The 27,766-nt window shown below is 48.1% G+C and overlaps 1 protein-coding gene and 1 long non-coding RNA gene across 6 annotated transcripts in view; one reads left to right on the top strand and one right to left on the bottom strand.

Annotated features, from left to right (window-relative positions):
• LOC113594800 (uncharacterized) overlaps window positions 1-23,802 on the top strand; it is a 94,314-nt gene extending 70,512 nt beyond the window's left edge. For both annotated transcript variants that reach the window (XR_003415233.2, XR_008294523.1), the window contains one exon: window positions 22,488-23,802. This is a non-coding gene — a long non-coding RNA (uncharacterized LOC113594800). The remainder of the gene's footprint in view (window positions 1-22,487) is intronic.
• On the bottom strand, window positions 486-26,777 carry SCNN1G (sodium channel epithelial 1 subunit gamma). 4 transcript variants are annotated; one of them, XM_027043035.2, is made up of 13 exons: window positions 26,626-26,777; window positions 22,467-22,813; window positions 20,401-20,710; window positions 18,747-18,937; window positions 17,662-17,765; window positions 15,015-15,178; window positions 7,158-7,256; window positions 5,351-5,468; window positions 4,515-4,593; window positions 4,370-4,427; window positions 4,117-4,178; window positions 2,302-2,377; window positions 486-2,004 (listed from the first exon to the last, which is right to left on the bottom strand). In XM_027043035.2, the coding sequence occupies exons 2-13, from the start codon at window positions 22,781-22,783 to the stop codon at window positions 1,642-1,644; spliced, it is 1,941 nt and encodes a 646-aa protein (XP_026898836.1). In that variant the 5' UTR covers window positions 22,784-22,813; window positions 26,626-26,777; the 3' UTR covers window positions 486-1,641. The 4 variants fall into 4 exon arrangements, with proteins under 4 accessions (XP_026898836.1, XP_026898835.1, XP_026898837.1 ...); XM_027043034.2 differs by lacking the exon at window positions 26,626-26,777 and adding an exon at window positions 24,688-24,868; XM_027043036.2 differs by lacking the exons at window positions 7,158-7,256; window positions 26,626-26,777 and adding an exon at window positions 24,688-24,872.
• Window positions 26,778-27,766: the final 989 nt, after the last annotated feature.

Raw genomic sequence — 27,766 nt, 5'->3', positions numbered from 1 at the left:
GGTCATGATCTCACAGTTCGTGAGTTTGAGCCCCGTGTCGGGCTCTGTGCTGACAGTTCAGAGCCTGGAGCCTGCTTCGGATTCTGTGTCTCCCTGTCTCTCTGATGCTCCCCTGCTCATGCTCTCTCTCTCAAAAATAAATAAACATTAAAAAAAAAGGCATAGATGCTGATTGGATGCAAAATGATGGAGTGATAAAGTGCACAAGTTCTGGAGTCCTACTGCCTAGGTTCAAATCCCTGGCACGATTTGGCAACTTCGTAGCTATGTCACCTGTGATGAGTAATTTAGCCTTTCTTTGCCTCAGTTTCTTCATCCATACAATGGGATAATAGGACCTCCTTAATTTGCTAATCCAGGGATTGACAGATTTTTCTCTGTGAAGGGCCAGAGGATAAATATTTTACACTTTGTGAACCTAGGGTCTCTGTTGCAACTGCTCAACTCCGCTAGCAGCTGGCACAGACAATATGCAAATGCATGGGTGTGGCTGTGTTCCAATAAAACTTTATTTACGGACACGGAAAATGGGATCTTCTATCATTTTCATGAGTCACAAAACAGTCTTCTGATATTTTTAGCCACTTAAAAGTGAAATAAAAAAAAAACATTCCTAGGTCATGAGCACACACAGGATTTGGCCTGCGGGTTATAGTTGCCCCATCTCTAAGTGCTTAGAACAGCGCCCAGCACACTGTTGCTGAGCTAACATTGAATTAAACACACCTACTGTGTGCTTAATCCGTGTTAGGTATTACCATGTTGGAAGGTGTGAGTGGTTGTCTGCTGTGGTTGGCTTGCTGGGGAGGAGCAGGCCTTGCGTGGGGGAGGGGGGCCTGTCTGGGAGGGAGAGATGCTGAGGTGAGTTACCAGATGATCCTTTATACCTTGGGCCACCACTGGACAGGGGTGTCCATCCAGCAAGGCCCTTGAACGAGCCTTTCTGTGCTTGGGTAAGGGGCCCAGGGCACTGGCTTGGCTCCCCAGAACATGGCCCCACCCCTGCCTCCTGTCACATCCCCAGACCTCCCCACACCTGTTGCACCCTCCCCACTACACACTCCAAGGACCTTGGGCTAGCCCCCCTGCCTGAGGACACAGAGAAGACCTTGCCCCAATGTCAACAACTAAGAACAGTTTATTCACAAACAGCACCAGCTCCAGGGCTGGTGCTTCCTCCTGTCTTTGGCACTAGGCAGTGGTTGTCTGGCCTTGATACCTAAGGGCACGTCCTTGGGCCCCAGCCCAGGCTGGGGGAGTGGGTGAAACCCTGGGCTTGGGGCTTCGGAGGAGTCCTTCTCTCTCAAGACCTGGTGAAAGTGCTGTCAGCCTTCACTTCTGGCTTTCGTCCGGGCGGGCGCCATCTCCTTGGCCCCCATCTCTCTCCGTAGCAGATGTGGGAGGGGTTTGGGCTGCTGGATCTTTCTCACCCTGGATGGCTGAGGGTTGCCGGGCAGGGCCCAAAGGGTCTCCTGCACACAACCAGGCCCCGTGTTGTTGTTCAAAGCAGATTTTTAGTCAATGTCTCTGAAAAGCCTAGCCAGAGGGGGTGCCAAGGGTCCCCTCCATGTGCAGGAGACATGGTCTGAGTTCTCAGACCGTGGCTGGGCTCCTAGCTACATCTCTCTTCCCCTCCCCGCCTCAGGACTCCGCCGGCATCTGGGTGTCTGTGAGCTGGTCAGAGAAGGCCCTCTCCAAACGCAGTGTGTTGTATCTGGGAGGCGGTGTGCCGGGCACCTCGGTGCCTGGGGCTGGAGGCAGGCGCAGCGCGGAGGTGAACGTGGGCAGGTCATCGTCTATATCGAGGCCCAGGTTGTCCTGGCCCTGAGGGCCAGGGGGAGCGTGCCTCCGGGCCCACCATTCCTTAGCTTTATGCCACTGGCGGCGGGCAATGATGGAGAAAGAGTCAATAAAGAAGACCTCAATGATCTCAATGACACAGACAACGGAGCAGCTCATCCACAGGCCCAACTGGCCACCGAAGTTGGACAGAAGCATCTCGATCTGCGAGGGAGGTCAAGCCACACCATTAAGAGGGCCCCTCCACCCAAGTTGGCCTCATGCAGGGACCCCAGTTCCCAAGAGAGCCCCTGGCAAGTCCTGGCCCTGAATGGATTTGGAGGAAGAAGTGGGTAGGCTTCCTGTCCCCTCTTCCCCTGCCTTATCTGATCCAAGTCCTGGCTGGCCTGTGGTGGCCCTGCCAGCTCCGGCTGTATCCCTAGCATCTAACTCTGCTCCCTGAGACAAGGGAGATGGGCACATTTGCAGACCCCAGGCAGGTCCCAGAAAGAAGCCACTCACACTGTTGGCAGGGCTCTCCATGATGGATCTCTGGTTCAGGTCTTTGTAGAATATCAAGAGTTTGGCCAAGTCCGTCCTGGAGAAATTCCAACAGGCAGGGCCCAGGTGAGTCAGGTGCCTTTGCATCTACCAGATGACCAGCCCTTCAGTGTGGCTGTCTCCCTCCTTCCCAGACTCCAGCATGGCCCAGGCTCTGAGCTCCAGAGGAATCTTAGAACCTGGCTCCTGGGGCTCCTTCTGCACCCTAGAGCACATCTCCAGCCTGGGCCTGGTTGCTTAGGCCCTTCATTCACTCAAAAACCATTTCCCAACCAGCCTGAGTCAGTCCACCCAGCTGTATACTCCCATAGCACCCTGTTCTTCATCAAGCCCTGATATTGCGATTGTTTGATTGCAATCTCAAATATGTATAGGAGACATGCAAGTAATACAAATGAGTGAGGTAGGCTGGGCATAACGTAATAATGATAACGACCATAATAACAGCCAGCGTTTATTGGACACTTCCTGTGTTGCCAAGCACCGTTCCAAGTGCCTTATATGAATTAACTTGTTGAATGCTCGCGACAACCCTATGTCGTTATGTTTTAATTATCCCCATTTTACAGATGTGGAAACTAAGACACGGATTGGTTAACTAACTTGCCCAAGACCACACCACTCACAAATGGGCAGATCCAGTATTCAGAACTAGAGAAATCTGGCTTCAAAGTTCATGCTGTTAGCTGCTGCACAAAATTGCCTCCTGGTGGGACTATGGCAAGTGTGTCCACGCTTATTCCAAAGGGGCAGCTATGACTCAACTCTCTAGTTCTACACAGGTTTGCGGTTTCTGGAACTTCTGATCTTTCAAGGAAAGCTGGAAGTAATGGGTTGCTTTCATGGGGCTATATTTGGTCTAGGGGTCACTGGCTTGCAATGCTTGCTTTCAGAGTTTGCAATTACTTGGTCAAAGTCGACCTTTACGACTAGACTGTCAGCACCTTGGGGACGGAGATCATGTCTGCTCGGTCGTCATGATACCCCCAGCACCACATACAGCACCTGGTACCTAGTGGATATGCAATAAATGTTGGAGGCTCGACTAACCTCCACTGTGGAGATGGGAAGGGTCCAGAAAGAGGTGAGGTCACATGGTAATTCCCCCATCCTCTCCCACCTTCATCTCCATCCCCTGAGGTCCCTGAACTCTGGCCCAGCTGATTTTTGCTAAAGCTCTCTTGGAAGTGAATGTTGATGTGGAAAATTTAAGCAGGATTTAGAAGCTTCATGGAGTATTTTCAGAGGAGTATTTTTCCAAGCAGGTCAAGATACGTCAGGAAGCCATGAAATAAATTTCCTAGGCCATGACCAAAACCCTTTGACAAAGGGAAACAGAATAGGAAATATCAGATTGCAGCCCCAGAGATGTTCAAACTCTTTGTCAACTGATATGGGCACTAATCACTGAGAATGGCGTCATGATTGTTGAAATGGATGTAAACAGTTGGTTTGGCTATACCAGTTTGCACAGTCTGAAAATCAGCCCGAATGCTTTGTACACCATTAGCAAGTGCTGTTACATGAGACTTTTATCTCATTTATCTATTCAATGGGCCACAATGGAAAACTATTTTCATAATGTGGGTCACAGCCAAAACATTTGAGAGCCCCAGGCCTAGAGTGGGATCTGGCTCCTGACATGAGCTTGATCAATATTTGCTCAATAAAGGAATGAGTGAATGAAAAAGAGAGGGTTTGGCAGTGAGGAAGCAAGTAAGGAGGCTGAGGCCCAGGGCCAGCGCAGGCAGAGGAAACAGGGTGGGGTCTGCTTACTTGTTGAGTTTTTTCTTTATTTGCTGGCCTTGGTCCCAAGTGAGAACAGGCAGCAACCATTTCTGTGATGGAGAAATAAGGAGTGACCTGGGGATGCCTGGAGAGGCCAGGGCCAGCCCTTATGCCTCCCCTCTTGGCCTCAGCCCTCCAATCTGGCCTTCCCTGTGGATCTCTCCTGAGTCCAGAGGACACAGGCAGGACATTGGGCTCCAGGATGAGAATGTGAGGGGAAAGATGGAGAAGATTAACTTACCTCAGAAACCTCGGATGGCCACTGTGCCAGACTGGTGGTCAGTGTCCACTCCTTAAAGCTAAGGGGAGAAGGGTACGGAGTGAGTATGGCTGGCCTGGCCTGGCCTGGCCCAGCCCCGCGGGCTCCATCCTTCCAGCCCACTCACCTGCAGGCTTCCCGGCATACTGACTGGCAGCCCAGCTCTTCCCGGACAAAGGCCTGGTGCAGCTGGTAGTAGCAATACACTGGGGGACAGGGCAGAGGGCAGTGTGAGCTGTGGGGCCATAGCGTCCTTCCTGGGAGTCACCAGTGGTGCCTCCCTGGGACCCCTTTTCATGATTTTGCTCCCATTTTCTAAAATTTCTTTTAATGTTTATTTTTGAGAGAGAAAGAGAGATAGAATGTGAGCAGGGGAGGGGCAGAGAGAGAGAGAGAGAGAGACAGAGAATCCGAAGCAGGCTCCAGGCTCTGAGCTGTCAGCACAGACCCTGACCTGAGTCTCGAACCCATGAACCTAAGCCGAAGTCGGACGCTTAACCAACAGAGCCAACCAGGTGCCCCTCTGCTCCCATTTTCTACAAACACTGGTTTTCTAGAAACAAATGCTGCTTTGTCATATTGAGAGACAGAATACTATGGAGGTTAAGAGCATATGTTGGGGGGGTCAGCAGCCCTTGCTTTGAGTCTAGCTCCATTACCCCCTGGCTGTGTGACCTTGGAGAAGTTGCTTAACCATACTGAGCCTCAGTTATCTGTTCTGTGAAAAGGTACCACCAATAGTTCCCGTCTCCTGGAGTTGATAGAGGTGGCCAACATCTTAGCACAGGTTGGGGTGCAGCATTTGGTCCTAACTGGAAAGTCGAATTCAAGCCAGGCTTGGGGACAGGAGTAAAACTTTTGCCTAACATCTCTCTACCGATGGCTCCTTCCCGCAAAAGGCCAAAGCACAGGCTGGTGCTGGGGCTGGGCTGACTCCACCCCCCGGGGGCGGGTCTCACTTACTCCAGTTGGGGTGCTGCTGGTAGTTGCAGTAGTTGGCTGCTGGAGGTAGCGGCTGGCTATACTGGGCGCACCCACATTTCTCCACCATCTTTGTCTGGAAGCATGAGTGAAGGCAGATCTGAAAAATGAAACCCAGGGATTCTCTTTAATCTCCTTGCACATGGATGCCAGAGAGCTCCCTCCCTACGCATCCCTCATCCAGAGGGTCAGCTTCCCACAGCCTTGGCAGACGGCATTAATGTGCCCCTCGTGACACAGTGGACTGGGCCAGGGCTGGCCTGACTCCAAAGGGACCAGGGTAGGGCAGTTATTTAGAATTCAGGTGAACTGAGATGGGGTGAACGGGGTGAGCTGGGGCTGCGGCTGGGGATGGACCCTTTCCAATCGTGTGAGTGGGGGACATTGAAATGGATGCCAAGAAACAGAGAAACACAGTCCCCAACTTTTCTGTTTTTGGGTCCCGTCCTTCCATGTTTGGGGGTCTTTGGGGATCGGAAGCTACCGCAGTATCCACAAAGCTTATAGCATAAAAGCTCATGGCAAAGGCTCCGAAGGCAGGCTGCTTCAGCTCAAATCCCACGTTTGCCATGTCCCAGCTGTGTGTATAAGGCATGCTTGCTTGTGTAAGGGAAGTTCCTTAACTTCTCTGATGTTCTGGTTTCTTCACTGTTGAGATAAGTAAAACAATACCTACTTCACGAAGTTGTTGTGAGCAGGAAATGAATGGATGGCTATATGTAAAGTGTTTGCACATGGTAGCCTCTCACTAAATATTATCCAGGAGCATCATTCCAGTGAGCTGAGCTTAACTTTCCTTTCCTTTCCTTTCCTTTCCTTTCCTTTCCTTTCCTTTCCTTTCCTTTCCTTTCCCTGTCTTACATTCAGTTTGACTGCATTTCTACTATAAGCAGACATTCTCCAACTAAAAGTCTCTTTCCACTTAACGTCCTTACCACCTCTAAGCTCAGCTCTGATGTAAGCTAGAGGACCCGGTGCTCAGGAGCACCTGGTCTTTTTATTCTACTGGATTGATTTTCATGAACTCTGAGCATCCCAGTAGGAGAGGAACTACAGACTTCCAGAATGTAAGAAGGCAGAACAGATGATCGCACTAGAGGGTTGAAAACTCAAATGCTCATGGGAGCTGCTGATACGAGTAATACACTAGAGGCTGGTGGGGACCATGGGGAATGAAAACACATGCCTTCTTTAACGGGGCCACTCCACCCACTGTTTACATTTTGGGAATATGGGCCCAAAGTGGCCAGATCTTGTTTTTCAAGAGAAGCTGGAAATCTGGGTTTTCTTATGAAATTCCCTGGCTTCTAAACACCATCCAGGCTGGAAAAACTAGGTGTGCAGCCTGGAAGGGGCCTGGGGGCTGCCATTTAGGAGCCCCTGATCTAATCCAACCTCCCCTTGTGATTGCTGAGGATGGCATCCCTTGTCCAAGGGCATCAGCGAGTGAAGGGCATGAGTGGGCCCATAGGCTAGGCTCCTGACTCCTCAGCCAGTGCCTCTCCCAGACTGTTTCTCTCCTGCCCCTCACTTGCCAAGGCCTATTTAGGAAGCAGGCCTGTCTCATCTGTACATTGTGTTCCAGGCAAACCTCAAGCAATCAGTTCAGCTCTGGTTACAGATGGATTGAAGAGGACTAGAACCAGCTGGCATCGTTTGTTCTTGAGATCTTTGGATGAACCCCAGGAATTATCACTACAGTTCCTGGTCTGAGACACACCCGGTTATATATAACTGTCTCCTATGTCCAGGCCACAGCCCGGGGCTGAGCGGCCTCTCCTGCCCGTACCTGGAGGGAGTATGCAGCATTGTAGATATTACTGATCGGCACGTCACTCCCGTCCTCCGTGCACTGGCTGTAGGGTTCACTCAGCTTGAAGGACTCCGTCTGTAATCACAACAGCACACATTCAGCCCTACCCTGCCCCAGGACCCAGACAGGCTGAGCATGCATGTAGTCATTCATTTAGTAAATATTTATTAAGCACCCACTAGGTGCCTGGTGCTTTTCTAGGCACTGTGGGCTCAACAATGATAAAAGTAGACACACTCCCTGCTCTTATGGAGCTTACTTCCTAGTGGGGTAGATAGATGGTCAAAAGGAATAAATGCATAAGATAACTTTGGATAATTGTGGCTAGTGATCAGTGAAACTGGGAAGAGAAATTGGAGGGCTTGGGGAGGAAGGGTACAGTGTTTCCAGGAGCGATTGGGAAGATGTCTTTGAGAAAGGGACCTGTTGGCTCAACAAGGAATGGCAAGAAAGAGCTGGATTTGCTACGAAGTGGGAGACAGGGTTAAGGCAGAAGAAGCAGCGAAGGCTGCTGGAATGTAGCACAAGAAAGGTGAAACCAGAGAAAGGCCAAGGCCAAATCATGGCAGCCTCCTATGCCATGCTGGGAAATCTGGATTTGGTTTTCAAAATGATAGTAAGCCAATGGAGAATCCAGGGAGTGGGCAGGAGGAGAGGGCGCAAAAAAAAAAAAAAAAAAGACAAGCAGTGACTGTGTGCTACATGGGATTCTCCTCCCAGTGAAAGACCCATTTCCTACCCACTTGTCTTCTGGTCCCAGAAGTTGACTTGAAAAAATTGAATTTCTTAGAGAGGGCCAAGGAATGCCCAAGAGAGTAGAATGATACCATGGTCCAAGGAAGTAAGAGAATTGTGACTCACAGCTCAAATACCTTATTAAATTAGGTTTTCTTGTGGTGTACTAAGTTTGGCTCTAGCTTAATATTTGTCACTGCAAATAAACAATCCAGACAAGCCAATTAAAAAACAAAAAAAGGATAATGTCTCTCCCAAGGGGGAATGATAATTAAATATAAATTGTGACCAGCTTATAGCCAGGTTCCTTGTCTGTCTGTCTGTTTGTTTTCTGGGAGTGGGAAAAAAAGGGGAAATGGATGGCAGATTTGTGAGAGGGTAAAAGAAATCTTTTTTCTTTTAAGAGTGGCCAGACAGAAAGATAACTGGTGGGTGGAGTAGGGAAGAATCAAGAAGTTTGACACAGGTAGAAAACACAGACATCGCAAGTGGCTGTCATCTCTTTGTTTGTATTGTAATCCATCTGCTTGCTGACCATTACTCTCCCTCAATTAGCTACAGGTACCTCAAGGGCAATTAACAGTACGCATTTTAAAACATTTAAACAACAGAAGCAAAGGGGAAAGTAACAGGCTGGTCTCCTCTCTTCCCTAGGAGAGGAGCAGAGCTAATCTCAGATATACAGACAGGAGGACAGGCAGACATGCACTCACACGTTCCCTTTGCCCTGCAATCTCCCCTTCTCACTAACGATAAAGTGTGGGCCTCTTTCCGTGTCAGTACAGAATAAACAGACGTACTTCATTCCTCCAAATAGCTGGGTGGCTAACAGATCCAGAGCCTCTAGAACATGCCAGGGCTGGCTGGGCCCTGGGGTACAGAGATGCTGACAGTGGCTTCCCTTGAGGGCAGCTTAACTCCATGCCAACCCCCTGAGCTTCTGGAAGTAGCAGGCTTCCTGGGCAGATGTTTCTTCAAGCCCCTGGGTCATGCTGAGCTGTCCACAGAGCCCAGCGTAGCAGCTATAGGCTCTACCTGCCTGGGGAGTTGGGGGGGTTGAGTACAAGACCCCGGCATCTAGGTGACAGGATCTGTCTACTTGAGTAAGCTATGAGCAGCTGGCAAAAGTGGCTGGGACTCACATTAAAAAAATTTTTTTTAAATAAGTAAAAGGGCATCCGGGTGGCTCAGTTGTTTGAGCATCTGACATGGTATCAGGTCATGACCTCACCACTGCTGAGTTCAAGCCGGGCTCTGTGCTGACAGGTCAGCACGGAGACTGGAGCCTGCTTCAGATTCTGTGTCTCCCTCCCACCCCCCCCACCACCACTTATGCTCTTTCTCTCTCTCAAAAGTAAATAAACATTAAAAAAATAAAAAATAATAAAAGTGGATGGGGCTCCTTTTACTTTGAGGACCAGCCCATGGGTCACTTCCAGAAAGCTGATTGAGAGAAATTGTCTTTTGAATTTTCATGCTTTTGAGTCGTCAGAGTCCTTGTACTCTGTAATGATGCTTATTGAACTCAGAGCCCCTGGGTTATTTAGATTGCTTCCTAAAGCAACAGGGGGGTGGGGGAGTAGGGAGGTAGGGCAGATGGGGCCAGCACTCCAGTGCTCACTCTTTTGCTCTCTTGCTCTCTTGCTCTCCCTCCCTCTCCCTCCCTCCCTTTCTCTCTCCCCTCCACCATCAGCTTTTCAGAACTGATCTGTCCCTAACCTCTAGAGACACAAAAATGAGAATGGGTAGATATGTATGTGAATGCAAGCTTTGTGTATACAAGTGTGAGTAGGCACACATGTCAGTGCATACATGTATACAGGTCGAGATGTGTGTATTGCGTGCATGCATGGGTATATGTAGGCGTGATTAAGTGTATGTGAGTATATGTGTGGGCAACAGGGCCCATTTTTATCAAACCAGATCTTATCTGCTTCCTTCATAGAAGCCTGGGGTGGGGGTGGGCATCTTCAGAGGAGTCCTCAGCTCACCTCTTTAAAGGTATGAACTGTGCCGCAGAATAGCCCAGGTGGCAGTATGATACCCTAGATGGAATTAAGGGTGGTTTAACTTTCTTTTTGCTTTTGTTCTGTTTTTACACTGTAATATATTCTAAAATTTATTTGTGTATGGCAAAGTTTATACTTTTAATCAATTGAGAAAAAATAATTACTCAGTATATGAAGTTAGGACTACTGTTATCTCTTTGGAGGAAGCAGTGAATTCTATCTCTACTTTACATCCTGCAGAAAAAACATTCCAGTGGGTTAAAGTATCAAATGAAATAATAAAATAACTAGAAGGTAACTCAGTATTTGATCTCAGGGAGGGAAAATCCTCAATAAACATAATGACTAAAGAAGAAAACAAAGATTTTGAATATCTAAACATTTGATGTGTTTGCATATGAAACAGTAGATAAAGAAAACTAAAAGGCAAGCACAAACCAGGAAAGATATTTCCAACACAAGTGGCAAATAACTACTACTCTTTCTATATAGATGGAAGAGATCAACATCTCATAAAGGAGGAAAGTGTCACGAAAGACAAGAAAAAACTTTCTAACTTCTCTTTTTGCTCCAAACTTATTTTCCCTTCACTTCATATCTCTTTTCTTAAAAAAAAAAGTACAGTAATAGCTGACATTTTTAGAGCACTTCTTACATATGAAGCACTGTTTCAAGTGTTTCACATGAATCAACTTGCTGAATTCTCACCGGCCTATAAAGTAACAGTATTATTATCATCCCCATTTCACAGAGGAGGTAACTGACACATGGAGATTATGCAACCAAAGTGCAAAGTGGGGGTAGGGGCAGAGAGAGAGGGAGAGATTGAGAATCCCCAACAGCCTCCAAAATGTCAGCCCAGAGTCTGACGCAGGGCTTAAAGTCACAAACCGTGAGATCATGACCTGAGCTGAAATCAAGAGTCAGACGCTTACCTGACTGAGCCACCCAGACTCCTAGCAAAGCCTGGCACTTAATCCCTGTTACACATATGCTTGTGAAAAGAAATGTGCATGTGTTTTAAGATAAAAATGCACAGTAGGGTTTGCAATGACAGTGAAGTCTCCCCTCTCTCCAGGACCTGGCTCCACACCACCCCGGTGAGTTGTCTACCCTTGCCCACTTCCTCATCTCCCATTCATGATCCAGTTCATTGTGCTCTGGTTTCTGTTCCACTCCTTCCGCTGAAAACTGCTCTGGCAAAGAATGCTCGTGATCTCTTGGTTGCCAAACCCAGAGAGCACCTTTTGCCCTTTATCTTGATTGACCTCTCAACTGTATTTGGTGCTTTGGCTTATATGTTCCTTGAAACTCTCTTCTTTGATTTATCTGACACCAGTTCTTTCTGGCTTCTGTTCCTCATTCTCTGCCTCTATTTCTCCAGTTTTGTTCTGCTCAGCCCTTAAACATTTACATTTTGTTAGGTCTTGGTGATGGCATTTATTTCCCAGGATGGAATTATGCTAGATGCCCACCCCACCCCTCACCTCAGTTTTTCTCCTGAGCTCCAGGCTCATAGCATCTGTGGACATTTTCACCTTGATTTCCCAGAGGCACAGCAACTTGGGTATATCCCAAACCGAAGTGGTCATCTTCCCCACAAGCTTATCCCTCTTGTATTCCCTAATTCTGAGCCTGGCACCTCCAACCACCCCACTGCCTAAGCCAAAACCTAAATATCAATCTAACTTTCCCCTGTCCTTTCCTCACTGACCTTGGTTGTCAAGCCCTGTTACTTCCATGCTTTAGTATCTCAAATCTATTCACTTATGCTCATCCCCACAGCCATTGCTTCAGCTAAGGTCCTCATCATTTCTTTCTGGAATTATTGTAAATGTGCTGCTTCCGGTATCTTGATTACTTCATCTCGATTACACTTTAGCCAAAGAGACTTCTCAAAAAGTTTCACTACTCAGCTTAAAATCCTTCCTGTGATCCCTTTGCAATTGCTTGGCCTTTTGTTTGGGCTAGCCCTTCCAGAAACTATTTCCCTGACATTTGTCCTTCAAGAATCCATCAGCTAGGAAGCTTTAACCAACAGCTGCTGTCTGGGCTCCCATTCATCTGTACATCCATCCATACATACATCTATCTACCCAACATTTTTTTTTAATTTTTTAAATCTTTATTTATTTTTGGGAGAGAGAGAGAGAGAGAGAGAGAGAGTGAGCAGGGGAGGGGCAGACAGAGAGGGAAACACAGAATCTGAAACAGGCTCCAGGCTCTGAGATCTCAACATAGAGCCTGATGTGGAGCTTGAACCCATGAACCGTGAGATCATGACCTGAGCCAAAGTCGGACGCTTAACCGCCTGAGCCACCCAGGTGCCCCTCTACCCAACATTATTTACTGAGTATCTATGTTCTAAGAACTGGGTCTGGTAACAAGACAGAGAATGTCTCTGTTCCTACGGAGCTGGGAACTGTATTGCAGAGCTGTGTTGTCTTAAAGGTAAGATATTTTGAAGGTAGATACTCTGTTGTATTCACTTCTGAATTTCCAGTACTTTGGACACACAGCCCTTCAATGAATGGAGGAAAAATTTTTAACCAACTGCCTAACCAACTGACTGAGTCTACCAGCTTAACATGCCTATCCAACAAAAATAAACAAACAAATAAGAAAGGAAGGAAGTCTAGTTTGTTTGGACTTATTCTTAGTGACCCCCTGCTGACCTCTTAATAATCTCTAAGATCACTTTTTGTTGTTCCAAATGCTCATAAATCAGCAAGAGAGCTGACTGACCTTGCTTTGTGGCTTTGATTTTATACATCTCAAATTAGGTGTAGCAGAAAACCCACCCATGTCTTTGTTTACCCACCATTGTTAAAGAAAACATTTGTTTAACAAGGTGGTGGGTATTTCTAAGCTCAGAGAAGAAAATCAGAGGGCAGGGGTGCCTGGTGGCTCAGTTGGTTAAGCGTCCAACTCTTGATTTCAGCTCAGGTCATGGTTTATGAGTTCAAGCCCTGTATGGTTTGTGAGTTCAAGCCTCTTATCAGGCTCTGCGCTGACAGTGTGGAGCCCACTTGGGATTCTCTCTCCCTCCCTCTCTCTCTACCCCTCCCCTGCTTGTGCTCTCTGTCTCTCAAAATACATAAATAAACTTAAAAAAGAATATATATATATATATATTTATATGTTACTATATATGTAAAGAAAATCAGAGGGCAGAATTCCTTAGTTCTTGTACTTTTTCAAGCTCTCAATCCTCTCCTCCAAGTCTGCAGACACTGTGAGGGGCAGAAAGGAAGAAGGGGGCAAAAGGATAGTTAATAAACATGTGTTAATGGATAGGATGTACTGCAAATCCCAAGTCCTTATTCAGGATACAGATAAGCATGGGAAATATTAGATGAAAATGTTGACTATTCTGATTAGGGGGTTTTGCAATCCCAGTAAATAGAGGAATCAATGACCCAGACCCTTAAGGGATACCCTAAAGTCTTTTCAAGCCACAGTGTCATAGATTGCGCTCAAGATTATTTGGGGGGTAGGGGAGAGACAATCAGTATTCACACAGTCTGAGTTGGTACTCAACACTTCTCATGTTGAAACAAACTTCTTACATTGGAACAAAGCCCCTAAACAACATGGCTCCCGAGAGCACTCAGGTTCCAGGAAACCATCCTGATGGTTTTTTGTTTTTTGGTTTTTTTCCCCCAGGATTGTCCCTTTGATGGGACACTGAAGCCACAGATTTCATCTGGAATATCACCATGCCAGTTCATAATCTCAGCTGTCTCAGCTTAAATATTGCTTTCTCAAGAAATCACCCCTGGAACTCCCCATTTCCCTCATTAAAAAAAAGCTTTAGGTCAGCCATCTCCCTGATATGTTCTCATGCATCCTGCATTTCTCCTTGTTAGTACTGATGATTACAATTAATCACTTTTCCAATTTTTTTCTGTTATTGGTCCTCTCTGCTGGACTCTAAGCTCTAACAGGATAGCGACCATGTCTTCCACTCTGATGTGGTCCCTGTGTCCAGCACATAATGGCATGCAGAAAATAGCCTGCTGAATGGACAAGTAATGGATGGATATACAAGCCCCAGTGCTCACTATGTCACTTTATAACCCAGGACAAAGCCATCATTTATGGCTGTGCTAAAGCTTTTGTCATTCTAGCTTCACTCTCGCTTAGGAAGAGACACTTTGCTTCTCCTCTCATGTTGAACTACTCAACTTTCTAAAGCTGAGGTTCCTGAGTTTGCTGCCTCTTGGAATAATCACTGGAGTTTGGTAAACACACAGATCTTGGGCTCATCTCCCAGAGATTCTGAATCAGTGGATCTGAGTCTGTTGATCAGTCAGGTTTGGAAACCACTGCTCTGGAGGACAGGTTTACGAGGAATGGAGACAAAAGGTGGAGAGCTTACTGGCATAACAAGACCCCAGCCCTGCAAACAAGAAAACTGCATAAGTAGTGGAGTGGTTGCAGGCATTGGCGCACACTCCTTGCCTTGCCCTTCTGCTCCCATTGGGCATGGTTGACTTGGGCATTGGAGTCTGCAGCCCAGATATGTTTCTGTTGACAGGTATGAGTGTTCTTGGCAGCCAGTGAGGTCAGAGAGTGTCAAAGACTTGAGGAAGAAGGGGGTTCTTGGTAAATAAAGTGAAATTGATGGCTAAATATTGGCTAAATAGAGCTTTGATGGCCCAGTGACTTCCCATTAGTCCTTAAGGAGTGGTTTACATGCCTCATAGACCTTTAAGTGGCCCAGAAAGAAAGGTGTTAATCTGCTCTATTTATATTAGTGACAAACATAGTTAGTGTCTGATGCTTTGCTTCCAACACAGTTCTTGTAAACAAATGCTAGTGTCTGTTTTTGCAATAAGGAAGGTTCCTTCAACTCTTTCCGAAAATGGCATCCTGTGTCCTTTTTCATCAATATAGAAGATACAAAGATAGCCTATAGTATTAACTACTGGAATGATCTTTGCAGGAACTGTTAGAAAATCAAGACTTTGCTTTCTCTTGACACCAACATGCTGTTCCACAAGCCGCACCTTATTGGTTTTCTTTGGGGAAAAAAAAGAAGTCTGTTCTCCTTGACTCCCCTATAGAAATCAGAATGTTCTCTTACCAGATGCATGCCTATGGAGGTGGCCATTGCCGTCTCGATCTCTGTTCCTATGTCCTCAATGAAGGGATATTCATCCTGCCGATGCACAATCACCTTAGCCCCAGTGGAGGACACCAGGAAGGGATTGTATTCCTCTTCGTTGATGTACAAGATCACCTGCAGCCCTGAGAGGAGAAGAGGCTGCTGTGGTCAAAGGCTAGTTCAACATTACCTGGTGGTAGCCTACCTCTCCCGCTGCTTTGGGAGTCTCAAAACCAAAATGCAGGTATTTCCAACAAAGTGAAAGGTGTACAGGGCTAGACTGGAAGCTTCGTGGAGAAGACTGACTTGCTCACTGCTGTGTCCCCCAAAAACAGTGTCACTGCCGCAGTTCTGCTGAGCCATAAAGGAACTACTCCTGGGTCCAAAAACATGCATCTCGACATGGTCCTTTGAGATGAGGGGTTTGGCAGAGCACCCAAATGGACATGCAGTGCTGTGGCTGCTTAAGCCCTTAGAGAAAAGCACTAACGGTGTCTGATCCCTGGCTTAACTCCTCTCCATACTTCACCTCCTACCCTGGCAGGCAATTCTGTACCCAGCAGCCAGAGGGATCTTTTAGAATTGTAAATCAGATCACTCCCTTGCACGAAACTCTTCAGTGGCATCTCACTGGATACATAGGAAATGCCATAGAATAAAATCTGTAAACTTGACTGTGGCTGTCATGTCTATGATGATGCAGCCCTGCCTGTGTTTCCCTCCTCAGCCCCCTCTCTGCTCTCTCAAGAAGCTCCAAGTACACTGGACTTCTTTCTGTTTCTAGAGCACATCAAATTCATTTCCTTCGCAGGGTTTTTGTACTTGATAACGCCCCAAATGCTCTTCTGTGGACCTTAATATGATAAGGATCTTCTCACCCCTAACTCTTCCCATGGATGCCTTTCTGGCCCCTTATTTGAAATAAAACCCCCATCCTGACCCCAGCACCCCCTTACCCTTCACTACTTTATTTTCCTCATAGTCCTCATTAGGATTTATAATCAGATAATGTCCATGCGCTTGTTCATTCATTTATTGTCTGTCTCTCCCCACTATCATTCAAGCTCCCTGGAAGCAGAGAGGGCATCTGTTCACCCTAGTGTCTCTGACACGTGGAAGAAAACGTGACATACAGCAGGCACTCAATAAATGTTTGGTGAAAGAGCAAATGAGCTCGTGGCCTTTATGGATTGACAGAAGAAAACTCGGAGAGTTCATTCTGACTTCTTCCATTTGTAAATAAAGGAATGGAAGCCCAGAGCAGGCAAGGATTTGCTCAAGGTCACACAGCACATGCTCAGCAGAGCCTGGACTCTGCAGCTCTTTGCTCCCAGGTCCCAGACTACTTCTTTCCACTGAAGTACGTGCCCTGGATTACGGTTTCTTGCAGACTTGGTAAGAGTACAGACTACACAGTAGCAAAGGCTGGGAGTCCGTATGGGGTTCTCCTGCCTTTCCTTGTGGGAGCATATTTGTATATCAACTCATGTTCAGTTCACTTAGGACTTTGCCAGGCCCATCTGTTTCCTGCCTTCGCTACAAAAGTCACTGTAGTAAGAGCAGTGGTAATAGTACCGGAGGTCATAACAGTTCTATTGGTGGTGGTGGGAGTAGTAATGGTACCAATAGTAGTAATGATAACACACAACCAGCAGTTATTGTGTGTTTCATGTGTGTTAAATGCTGAATTGTATTCCCCTTCTAATCCATATGTTGAAATCCTACCCCATAATGTGACAGTAATGGAGATAGGGCCTTTAGAGAGCTAATAAAGGTTAAATGAGGTCATAAGGAGGGCCCCAATCCCATAAGGCTGGTGTCCTTACAAGAGGAGGAGATACCAGACCTCCGTCTCTCTCTCTCTCTCTCTCTCCTTTTCTCTCTCTCTGCCACAGAGAAAAGGTCAGGTGAGGACACAGCAGGAAGGCAGCTGTCTGCAAGCCAGGGAAAGAGATCCCACCAGAAACCAAGTTCACAGCATCTTGACCCTGGGTCCCTAGCCTCCAGAAGGGAAACTAAATAAACGTCTGTTATTTAGGCTACTCAGTCCGTGATATTTTGTTATGCAGCCCAAGCAGACTAATACAGCATGTGCCAGGACTTACTCTAAGCACTTTACATATATGAAGTCCTCTCAATAACCCCAAAGCAGAGACATTATCATGATTTCCACTGTGTAGATGAAGTGCAATAACTTGGACAGGGTCACACAGTCAGTGGCAGAGCTGTGGGTTTTGGCTGCAGAATGTGTTATCTTAACCAAGATAAAGGTATGTTTGCCTCCCTAATCTCCTGTTTGGCACATCTGGGTTTAAGTCCATCTGAAGTCTGCCTGACCCACATTACTCATTCCCTAGCTGCAGGCTTGAGCCAGAGTGGTTTGCCAGGAGGAGAAACCCCAGTGACGTCACTGTTGCTCTCTCAAAAGTAGAGGAGACATCAAAAAGGAAAACAGACACCAAAAAAAGAAGGAGCCAACATGGATGCTTGATAGAAACAGCACAGCCAAAGGGGAAGTGATGTCCCTGGTTTCTGGCCAGGTGGAGAGATCCCACATTTCTGGAAGGCTCGGGCACTCCAACTGCCCTCCTGCCAGGATGCTCACTGTTGGTGCGGATTTCCTTACCGTATTCACTGCCCCCCATAGAGGTGCTGAGGATAGTCTCATTTTCTCTGTTGTTGAACGTGTAGCAATTCCCATACATTGGATGGTGGAAAAGCGTGAAGTTTCTATAAGGAAGAATACGGGTCAGAAAGAGCTTTGGTGGGAGCTCCCCTCATGCATCTGAGCTAAAGGCTGGATGGGAAGGGCTTACAGGGCCAACTTTCTTTTGTGGACAACAGATAATAGACATGACTTACTTTCTCCACTTTCTGTCTAATAAACCACAAGCAAAGCCCCTCACCCCGGCTGCCACACGTTAATGTAGGACTACTCTCTGCTTTGTTCCCCCATCTTAATCCTCCCAGCTCTGTCTCCATCCCAGTGTGACTCTCGTTGTGCCCTATGTCTGCCCCAAATTCCTCTACTCATGAATTTCTCAGCCAACACTTGACATTTTTCCATTCCAACACCAGGAAATGATCCCAGGAGAAGGAACCACATCACATGTGTCCTTACACTGACTTTAGAACCTAATGCTTAGGCAGATATGATTCCAATCACTCAGTTTCATAAAGATCAATGTATCTACTAACAGATAGAAAGGCTTAGTGTTTAAAAAGAATGAAGTAAGGCTTTCAGATAGGCAGGAACACTCTAGAATGTCCCATCACTGCTCAGTCACCACCAGGGATCTGAGTGTTATCTTAAAGGCAGAAAAGTTTGAAAGCTCACCCATCTATACATAGACCTTTCTTTCTCTTTCTTTCCTACCTCTCTTTCCTTCATTTCTTCCTCTGTGCTTGATCAGTGGTTCTCAATTGTTGGTGTGCACGATGGTAGCATGCAAGGTTATACATATACCATCAACCCCTCTGTTTTTATGAGTAACTTAATGAGTTCAAAGATACTTTGACTCTATGCCATCTCTATCTTCCTCAGTGACTCCAGAGCCTAGATCCCATGTAAGCTGTTTTCTAAAGGGCAGGGTCAGCGAGAAGAGCATCTTTCACTCCCAAGCCCCACAGCTGAGCTGCAGGTGCAGGCAAGGGACTCGGAGCTCAGAGCCACCAGTCCTCAGAGCTAAGAGGGCAGCCTCCTCTCCTGACCTGGCATCGCAGGACATGCCATCAAAGAAGCAGGTAACCAGCAGCTCCTCAGCAGAGTAGCTCATGTTGATTTTCTTCTCCAGAGGGACCTGTGCCATGATGTTCATGTAGTGCAGCTTATACCACTCCTGGATGGCATTGACCCCTGAGCTGAAGGTGTAGACGGCACATTTGGACGTGTCATTTGAACACTGTGAATAAGAGGAGACAGTAGGCTGAAGCCACTGGCACTACCACTGGCCTTGAGAAGGACGGTAAGGATGAGGACCTAGGACTCTAGACTGGAACAGGAGGGACACCTGAAGCAAGGATGGGCTTCCTGTTACTTCCAAGGGCTAAGAGAGGATCAGCCTCAGGGACCTGGAAGGGTCTGAGAGAAGGACACAGAATCCCACTTGTCATGGCTCCCTGTGACTGCTTACCGGGTAAGAAGAAAAACCGGCTCCTGTAGGGTCTCCAGATATCCAGGCTTTGGTTGATTATTGCTATTGACTTCCTACCCACCTCTAGCCATTTCCTACTGGATCAGCAGTCTAGAAATCTGGATCCTCACCCAGACTTCAACATGATATTTCCGCGGGATCTTGGGCAAGGCATGACATCTCCATTATTTCACCTACCAAATGTTAACTAAAATGCCATCCTTAGCTGGGATGACCAGCATTTAAAATATGTAATAATTAGAGCCTTAGAGGGAGACTGTAGTATGTTCCAGATGTTCTCATCACACTGGGTTTGGAATCTCTCTCAAAAGGACAGGCATTGAAGGATTGATTTTGCTATCAAGGATAGCCGAGAGAGTATCTTGTGAAAAGACCCAGGAAGACTTTGAAAAGTCTTGATGATTAAGGGAAAGGGCCATTTCTCCAGGATTTGTAACTGGTGCTCCAAGGTCTCACAACTGGCAAGCCAAGTATAAGGTACAGAAGAGAGGTCTCATCCTAGAGAGATGCCTGGGGCATGGCGAGGTAGCGTAACTGATTGCCTTTGCCCAGGACACTAATGGAATTCGATTTTGGTGACTGGCTGCTTCCTTAGAGCCCCTTAAATGGGACTGAGAAGGAGAGAGGAAAAGTCAGGCCGCAGCACCTCACAAAGGCAAGTACTGCAGGGAACATTGGGTGTTTCTGTTGTTTATTACCTATTTTCTTCCTTCTGGTATCTGTACCCTAATTTTGCTTTTGTGGAACGTCCTTCCCCCTGTTGGATACAGTCTGATGAGACTGTCCATCATGACACCTCACCCTCTGTTAGGTGACCCGACTCAAAGTTGGCCAATCAGATAGTCGCAAGATGGGATCTGAATCGGTCTTTATGGATGGATTAACAAAAAGCCTGAAAATCGTGAAAGCTTATTGAATCCAGCAGCCATATCTGAAATGACCTTTCACCATTTCTTGCCACCTAGATCCCTGGACCTTCCCTAATTTCTGTCCTTTGACAGGCCTCCATGATCTTCTGATTCCTTTCTAAGACTTTTTTTTTTCTGCTTAATATTACTTGAATCAATTTTAGTTGCTTGCAGAATTTTCACCCTTAACTGGGTGTATTTCTTTGAGCGGGACCATAGGGACAATGGCAAAGGAGAAACCTTCGTGGACCCACCATCTCTAGCCCATCCCATGGCCCCCAGCTGTGAGGACATGCATCTCACCAGTTGGAATCCCACCACCTCCTTGGACTCGTGGACATGCATGACATCTGATGCCTTGTGAATGATGCTCCCACTGACTTTCCGCTTCCGCCCTGTGAGGAAGTCCCTGGCCTTGCTGGTCTCATCCTGACTGAAAGCCAGCAGTGGGACCAGTTTGAGGAATTTGGGCCGTGTGCCCTCCCAAGCCGAGGTCCAAGACTCTGCCTCTCGGCGTTTTCGAGACTTATTCTCTGGAAAGCCGTACAGGTTCTTCAAGGCCGTTCTAGTCTCCTGTTCCAAATCGGCTAGAAGGTCCCGCACTGCACTGTACCTGCCAAGGGGGGAAGGAGGAGTCAGGGAGAGGGGAGCTCCACTGACAGAGTGCTGGTACCTCTTCCCTCTGTTTCCCATCAGTGTATGTCGGCCTTGGGCCCACTTCTCCCCCGCTTCCTTGGCTAAGGAGGCCTTTTATGATTTGCCCCATCCAAAGTGACTCTTGGCTTGAAAAGTGATGACAGGCTCCCGTGTGACCCTTGTGTGACTTCTCATGGCTTCGTTTATGCCACTACCATCTGCTTGCTCTTGGGGTGTGTTGGTAAGTTTGCCCCGACCAGCATTTCTGGAGTGGTGACTGTCAGGTGCCTCCCATAAACCAGCCACGGTGAGGACAATTACAGTGAGGACAGTAACTGCTAACTGGAAGTGGGTCCAGGGGACCGGCTCTGTCTCCACCTAGCACACTTGCCCCTGTACACTGACTCTTCTCCAATCAGTCCTGGGACAGAAAAGGTAACACTGTCACCTCAATAACCCCCAGGAACAAGAATGATACAGGAATTGACCACATGAAGCACAGCGCCATCTTCAAATCTCCATAATACCAAGTAGTCCTGGCCTCCCTCCCAACTGCTCCCCTCTCTCCTCTCTCTGCCCCTTGCTCCCTGCATAGACGACACAGCATCATGATTGAGGGTGTAAACTCCAGAGTCAAACTACCTGGGGTCCAGTTCCCCATCCTGGTTCCGGATATGGGACTTGGATAAGTCACCTAGCCTTTTTGTGTCCAGTTTTCTCATCTGTAAAATGAGATCACTGGAAAGATTCATTGAGTTTATCGTATGTGTGTGTAAACAGTCACTATTAATTTTATTAGCATAATTATATTTGCTAATATTTCACTCCTGCACTACAACTCAGCTCCCCTAGGACCGAGACTGTGTTGGGTTGTTCAGTTCTTTGCCCCAGACTCGAGTACAGTGCATGCCAACTTGTAGACACTGAGTAAATGATTATGGTGCAAGTGATAGACGGAAGAAAGGGAGGGAGGGACAAAAAGACTCTGAGGTGGAGAATGAGGCTTAGACCTGATTTTGATTTTGACCAGTTAGTTTCCTTTGACACTCTTCCTCCCTTGCTCCTCCCTTCTCCCCATGCCCACACCTGCTCAGACAAATTCTGCCAGATTCTGACCTGCCTCACAGATCAGTTTTCAATAATCCTGAGCACAGCTTCAGTGACCCATTTAGAACAGGCCCTGTGGCAGACAATAGGGCAGTACCAATGGCTGATCCTGCCCAGAGCCCAGTGATCTCAATTAGTGGGGCTGGATTCACTCAAATGAGGGTTGGGGCAGCTGAGATGCTTCCGGAAGTCACTTGGGTGTCACTTCTGAGTCAGCCTCCAGCTCATGTTTCGGGGACAGCGAGGGTGTGAGTTTAGAGGGCTCAGGGGGAAATGGCTAAGCTAGGCTGTGTGTGCCTATACATACATACCTGTGCGTGTGTGCGTGCGCACGTGCCTGGGGTGGGAGGCTTTGCTAGCACATTCCAGTCCCCACCCCCCAGTGAAACTGACCCTTGCAGACTCCCACTCCTGCACAGCTTGAGCTAGTCCAGCCTCAGAAGCAGCTGATAGATTGACAACTTGGGACAGATTTAGAACCTGGGGGAGGGAGTTTACCAATGTTGGCAGCAAATTCAGATTTCTAAAGAGCCTCCCTGTGGGCTGGCACGTGTCATCTTTGAGTGGGGCTCTGGCCTCCGAGGGGGGCCCGGCCCCCACTCCATATCCTTGCTCCTGCCGCTTACTTGTAAGGGTTGATGTTGCAGATGGTGACGGCAGGAAAATCCAGCTTCTGGAAGTGGACCTTGATGGAGACGGAGACGGTGTAGAAGGAGGAGATGAGGAGGGCACAATGCCAGAAAATGAGGGCCACGGCCGTCAGCGTGAAGAGAACCCAGAGCAGGCGCCGCAGGCGGCCGCGGGACACCACGATGCGGCGGCAGCCATGGGTGTTGGTGTTGAGGCAGTACCACCGCATCAGCTCTTTTATGGTAGGCGCCTGGGGCCCCGTCACAGGCAGATTCTTCTTGATTTTGGCTTTGATCTTCTCTCCAGGAGCCATGATGAGGATGGGACTTGAGGGCCAGGCAAGCTGGAGGGGCAGAGAAGAAAAGTGGGTGACCTCACACTCCCTAGCCTCCAGGGACAGGGCAGACTCTGGGGAAACACCCGCCCACATGCCCTCAGAGGCCGTCTTCCTTTTTCCCTCTGTGGGCTGGACAGCCTGCATTCTGAGACCCCGGCCCCCTTTCCAGGATATTTGGGTTTTTGGCCACTGCAGCTGCAACAAGGGCTGCTTCCTCCTTGTGCAGCCCCCAGGCCCAGCCGTGTGGGGGCTGGGTGGGGTTTAACCCATGAATCACTGGTTTGAAGGACCTTTCCCCTGGGTGCCTGGAGCAGGAGCCCTCCACACCTCAGCCTCTGCACCTCTCTTATCACGCTCTGCCCTATCTAGAATATGGCCACCTGCACCTTATCGCTTCCTCCCACCTGGCCCCCTGGAGGGCAGCATTCCTATCTCACCTACCCCTGGTGCCTAGCTCAGTATCTGGCACTGAGCAAGTACCCCACCAACATTTTCTGACAGATGCAATCTGTCAAGAGAATTTCTCGGCAGCCAACTTGGATCCTGTTCGGTCCACTCCTAGCCATGTTTCCCAGGCTTTTCCCCTTCGCTTTCCCTGCAAGTGGGGTTTCTGTTTCGTTTCTGTTTAACTTCTTCTCTTTACAGTCAAGCATTTGGTGTTTCTAGAGAACCTTATAAACAATAGCCCACAACTATTGGCCACTTAATATTTGCCAGGTTCAATGCCCTATTTCCTTGATTCTAAAGTATCACTAATTGGGGGAATACACTGTGACGAGATAACAGCTTTGTTTGGGGGAAAGTGTTGGAAAACAAACTATCACATTCATCAGTGTACATGATGCATTTCACTTACAGAAACTTCACAACATGGAATAACATTCTTTTTAGAAATGAACTAATATATGTGTATTGTGTATTCTATATATTATATACATAAAGAAAGAGTCACCTCATGGTTATATAAAGTTTCATCAGTCTCATAAATATATAAAGTCTCTCTATATACATATAATCCACATAGATTTCATTTTGTGTTTCAACAACCACTACTGTCACCTTCATGTTATAGAGGAGGAGAATGAGCCCAGAGAGGTGGGGTCATTTGTGCAAGACCACACAGCTACTCAGTGGAAGGACTGGATTAGAACCTTGCAGCCTTCACCACCATGGTATAGGCTTTTGAGGGGCCTGGTATTGTGCTCCTCCCCAAAGAAGTACTATTTTTGAAGGGTACTGTCTCTTCCCCAAAGAAGAAGGAAAGAGAAAGGATCCTGTGCTATTTATTTATTTTTATTTTTTGATGTTTATTTATTTTTGAGAGAGAGAGAGAGAATAAGTGGGGGAGGGGCAGAGAGAGGGAGACACAGAATCCGAAGCAGGCTCCAGGCTCTGAACTGTCTGCACCGAGCCAGCCGCAAGGCTTGAACTAACAAACCACAAGATCTTGACTTGATCTGAAGTCAAATGCTTAGCCGACTGAGCCACCCAGGTGCCCCGGGATCCTGTGCTGTTTAATTTCCAAACTCTAGATAGTCAGTGTCACCACCTCCCAACAGTTGTGAGCACTGGTAAGGGGGAGGGAAGGTATATGGAAATTCGTCCCTCTTTTTTTTTTTTTAAGTTTATTTACTTATTTTGAGAGACAGAGAGACAGAGTGTGAGAGAGAGCACAAGACAGAGAGAGGGAGAATCACAAGCAGGCTGGGCTGTGCAGTCAGCACAGAGCCCGACTCAGGGCTCAATCCCACAAACCGTGAGATCATGACCTGAGATGAAATCAAGAGTTGGACTTCTAACCAACTGAGCCACCTACGCACCCCAGGAAACTCTATGCCTTCTACACCTGCCGTTGGTGACAGAGGCAGAGTAGGGAATACCTTAATATGGAGTAGGATATGCGAGGTGGTCCCCATGCCCTCAGAGGGCCTGTGTCTGGGCTTTAGTTTGTCCCATCAAGTTCTTCAGGCAGGATTCTGCACTTCAGGAGTTACTTTTTGTCCACCCTGACCCCATGAGATATTGTCCAAAATTTGGAAGCTGGGGCAAAGCTGGGAGGCTTTCAAGTTTATGATGCTCGTGGGTTACAGGTTTATGATGTAAAGAAAATAAGAGGGCTGGGGGGGGGGCAGCAAGTGAGATGTCCAGAGGCAGGCACCTCCCTCCAACCCCCACCCCCCCCACAGACACATATGACCTTACTGGGATGGAGAAAACCTTCTCAACCCTCAAAATTATGCTGTTGGTCTCTTAGCAAGAGGAATGTAATTTATTTTGTTTTGTCATTTAAAGCATTTCCCATCCTCAACTCCTCTCTCACACATTCAAAAGCAAAAAACTTAGCAAGAGTTTGTTTTAAAAATCTGGATCCAGGTTCAATTTCCTGTCAAACAAAATGGCCACGCAGGGAAGGTTTTCTCCTCTGCGAATGTTCAGAATCGCAGATGCTGGATACTCCTATCTCTAATTCTCTTTCTTCTCGCTGAAGACAACCCCTGGGGTCCCTCTGCCCCACCAGCTTCTTCTCCAGGACTGACCTTGACTCCAATGGATCAGCCCCCAATGTCAGTGAAACCACAGCTGAGAGAAGGGAACCCATCTGCTCAACACGAAACAGATAAATGTGCACTGAAACAGTGTTACAACTTCAGAGCAGAGCAAGGTCCCCCTGGTTGATCAAACACTATGCCTTTGTGGAAGAATCAATGGCTGACACGGAGCACTCACTCTTTGAAGTATTTTACAGGTATTCACTCATTTCATTTCCACAACAAGCTTCTGAGGTAGGCACCTTCACTTCCCCCCATTATGCAAATGAAATGGAGACACCAAGAGGTTAAGTAGTTTGTCCAAGGTCACACTAGAAAGTGGCCAAGCTGGGATTTGAACTCAGGAGTCCATGCCTTTAACTACTAGCTGTGCTGCTCCCCAACAGTAATAATAATGACAATGATAGCAGCAACAGCAATAATCGCAGCTATCATTTATTGATCCCTTAGGACTCCCTGCCATCCTACTCAGCTCTTTTTACATATTACCTTATTTAATGCTCCCTATAATTAGATGAGGTATTAGTACCGTCCCCATTTCACAGAGGGGGAAACTGAGGTGCAGAGTGATTAGGTAACTTGCCCAAGGCCACCCAGATGGCAAGAATTCAAAGGAGTTTTTCAAATTCCAGGGCCGCTCATGACAGCGATTCTCTACTGCGCCCCACCACCCTGGAGCTTGCCTATCTCCTATACCCCAGGAAGGGACCCCAAGCCTCAGGCTCTGGGAGTGGGACTCGAGCTCCCCCCTGGCGTCTCTGCAGCCCCTGCCCACCCCGCACAGAGCGACCGCACGCTGTGCTGTGGCAGAAGTCACGTCTGCTGACGCCGCCGGAGAGAATCCAACCAACCCGATTCAAGTGTTTGCTTCTTTCTGCAACCACGGTCACCCCAGAGAAAACATTCCAGAGAGCAAAAGGAACAATCGCGGTCAAGTCTCGCCAAGGCCTGAACAGGTGCTGGGCGGAGAGACAAGGCGAGGCGCGGCCCGGGACCCCCAGAGCCCCGGACCCTGAATAGCCCAGAAACGCCTGTCACCCTAGCTCTGCTTCCCGGGCGACGGCGTGGGCAGACGCCAGAGAGCTGGCTGGACCCGGATTGGCCTGAGAAGGTGTCCCAGCATCCCAGCCACCGGGAGGCAGCCCCGGGCTGATGCCAGCCAGCTCCACCACCGACCGCGCGGACGGCGTCCGAGAAGCCATCGGGCCCCGCGGCCGCTCCGGTGCCTGAAACCCCCAAGCTAGTGCGACCCGACCCGGCTCGGCTCACCTCTCTCAGTTCCGAAGAGTCTGGGGCTCGGGGGTGCGCGATCCGTGCGCGCTCTGTTGTGCTGCCGGTAACAGCGCGAGCATCCCGCAGCTGCCGCGGCCTCCGGCTCTTGTGCGCCTGACCTGGGCCCCGCCCCTGGAACCCCGCCCCCTCGGGGCCGCCCCCACCTGCCCAGGTGTATTCCCCAGGTGGCCCAGGATGTGCCGGCCACGACTCCGCAGCGCCCCCTGTCACCCTGAGGCAGCTCTGCGCCCAGGTGCGTCCTGCACGGTGCCTTGCGGTGGCGAGGTACAGTGCCTGCAGCCTCCCGGAGGCCAACTAGCACCCTTCATTCCCCCTGGATCTGTGCGGCACCTTCTACCAGCACCTCATAGCGCCTCCTGCCGCCTTGTTACTGCCCGACACCTTCCACTCTGGTCCAGTTGGGCGACCTTCCGCCCCTGCGCCGGGAGAAATCCCAGGCAGCATTTTACCCAAGGCTTCCTCTTGACCTGGATCAGGAAGCTGCTTCAGTGCCCACCTGCGTCTGCCTGTGCCCACCTGCCTGAGGCTTTGCAACCAGGCCTCGCATCCTTTGGTCTCTTCAGTTGCCTTTTTATAGTGACTCACGCAGAAAACTGTAAGAAATGAGCTTAGAAAAATTGCAACCAGAAGGGATCATAGAGACACCTCGATTACAGCCCCTTAGAGTAGGGAAGAAACAGGCCCAGAGAAAGAAAGCAGTCTGTTCTGCAGCGGAACTTCTCAGACTTGAAAGTGCATACCATCACTGTGGATCTCTAATTCAGTAGGCGTGGGGTGGGACTTGAGACTCTGCATTTCTAACTTTCCAGGTGATGCCTCTCTTGCTGGTCTAAGAACCACACGTTGAGTACAAGGGCCACTTGCCCAAGTGAGTGGAAACAGGTTCAGTATTTTTAGAGAGCCACTTAAAAAAAAAAAACCCTCTAACCCCCTAAGAAAAACCTCAACTGTTATTCTAACAATACATGCTCATTGTAAAGAATTCACATGTCGAAAAGAAATGGAAGTCTCTCCTTAATCTGTGACCCCCCCCCCCGCTAAATAAGCATGGTTATATATGCATAAATATATTGCAATATATTTAAAATACAAAAATTACATATGCCAAATAATAACT

The sequence above is a fragment of the Acinonyx jubatus genome, chromosome E3 (assembly GCF_027475565.1).
Source record: "Acinonyx jubatus isolate Ajub_Pintada_27869175 chromosome E3, VMU_Ajub_asm_v1.0, whole genome shotgun sequence".
NCBI lineage: Eukaryota > Metazoa > Chordata > Mammalia > Carnivora > Felidae > Acinonyx > Acinonyx jubatus.
The sequence above is the reverse complement of the archived record's forward strand: the minus strand, read 5'-3'. Positions and strand labels throughout refer to the sequence as shown.

Coding starts and splice junctions, on each gene's coding strand:
- SCNN1G (XM_027043034.2), bottom strand. CDS start 24,723: ATGGGGACCACCTCGCATATCCTACTCCATATTAAG. Junction 18,938..20,400: donor AGGTGGTGGGATTCCAACTG/GTGAGATGCATG, acceptor TCTTATTCACAG/TGTTCAAATGACACGTCCAA. Junction 7,257..15,014: donor CCTCCATAGGCATGCATCTG/GTAAGAGAACAT, acceptor TTGTGATTACAG/ACGGAGTCCTTCAAGCTGAG.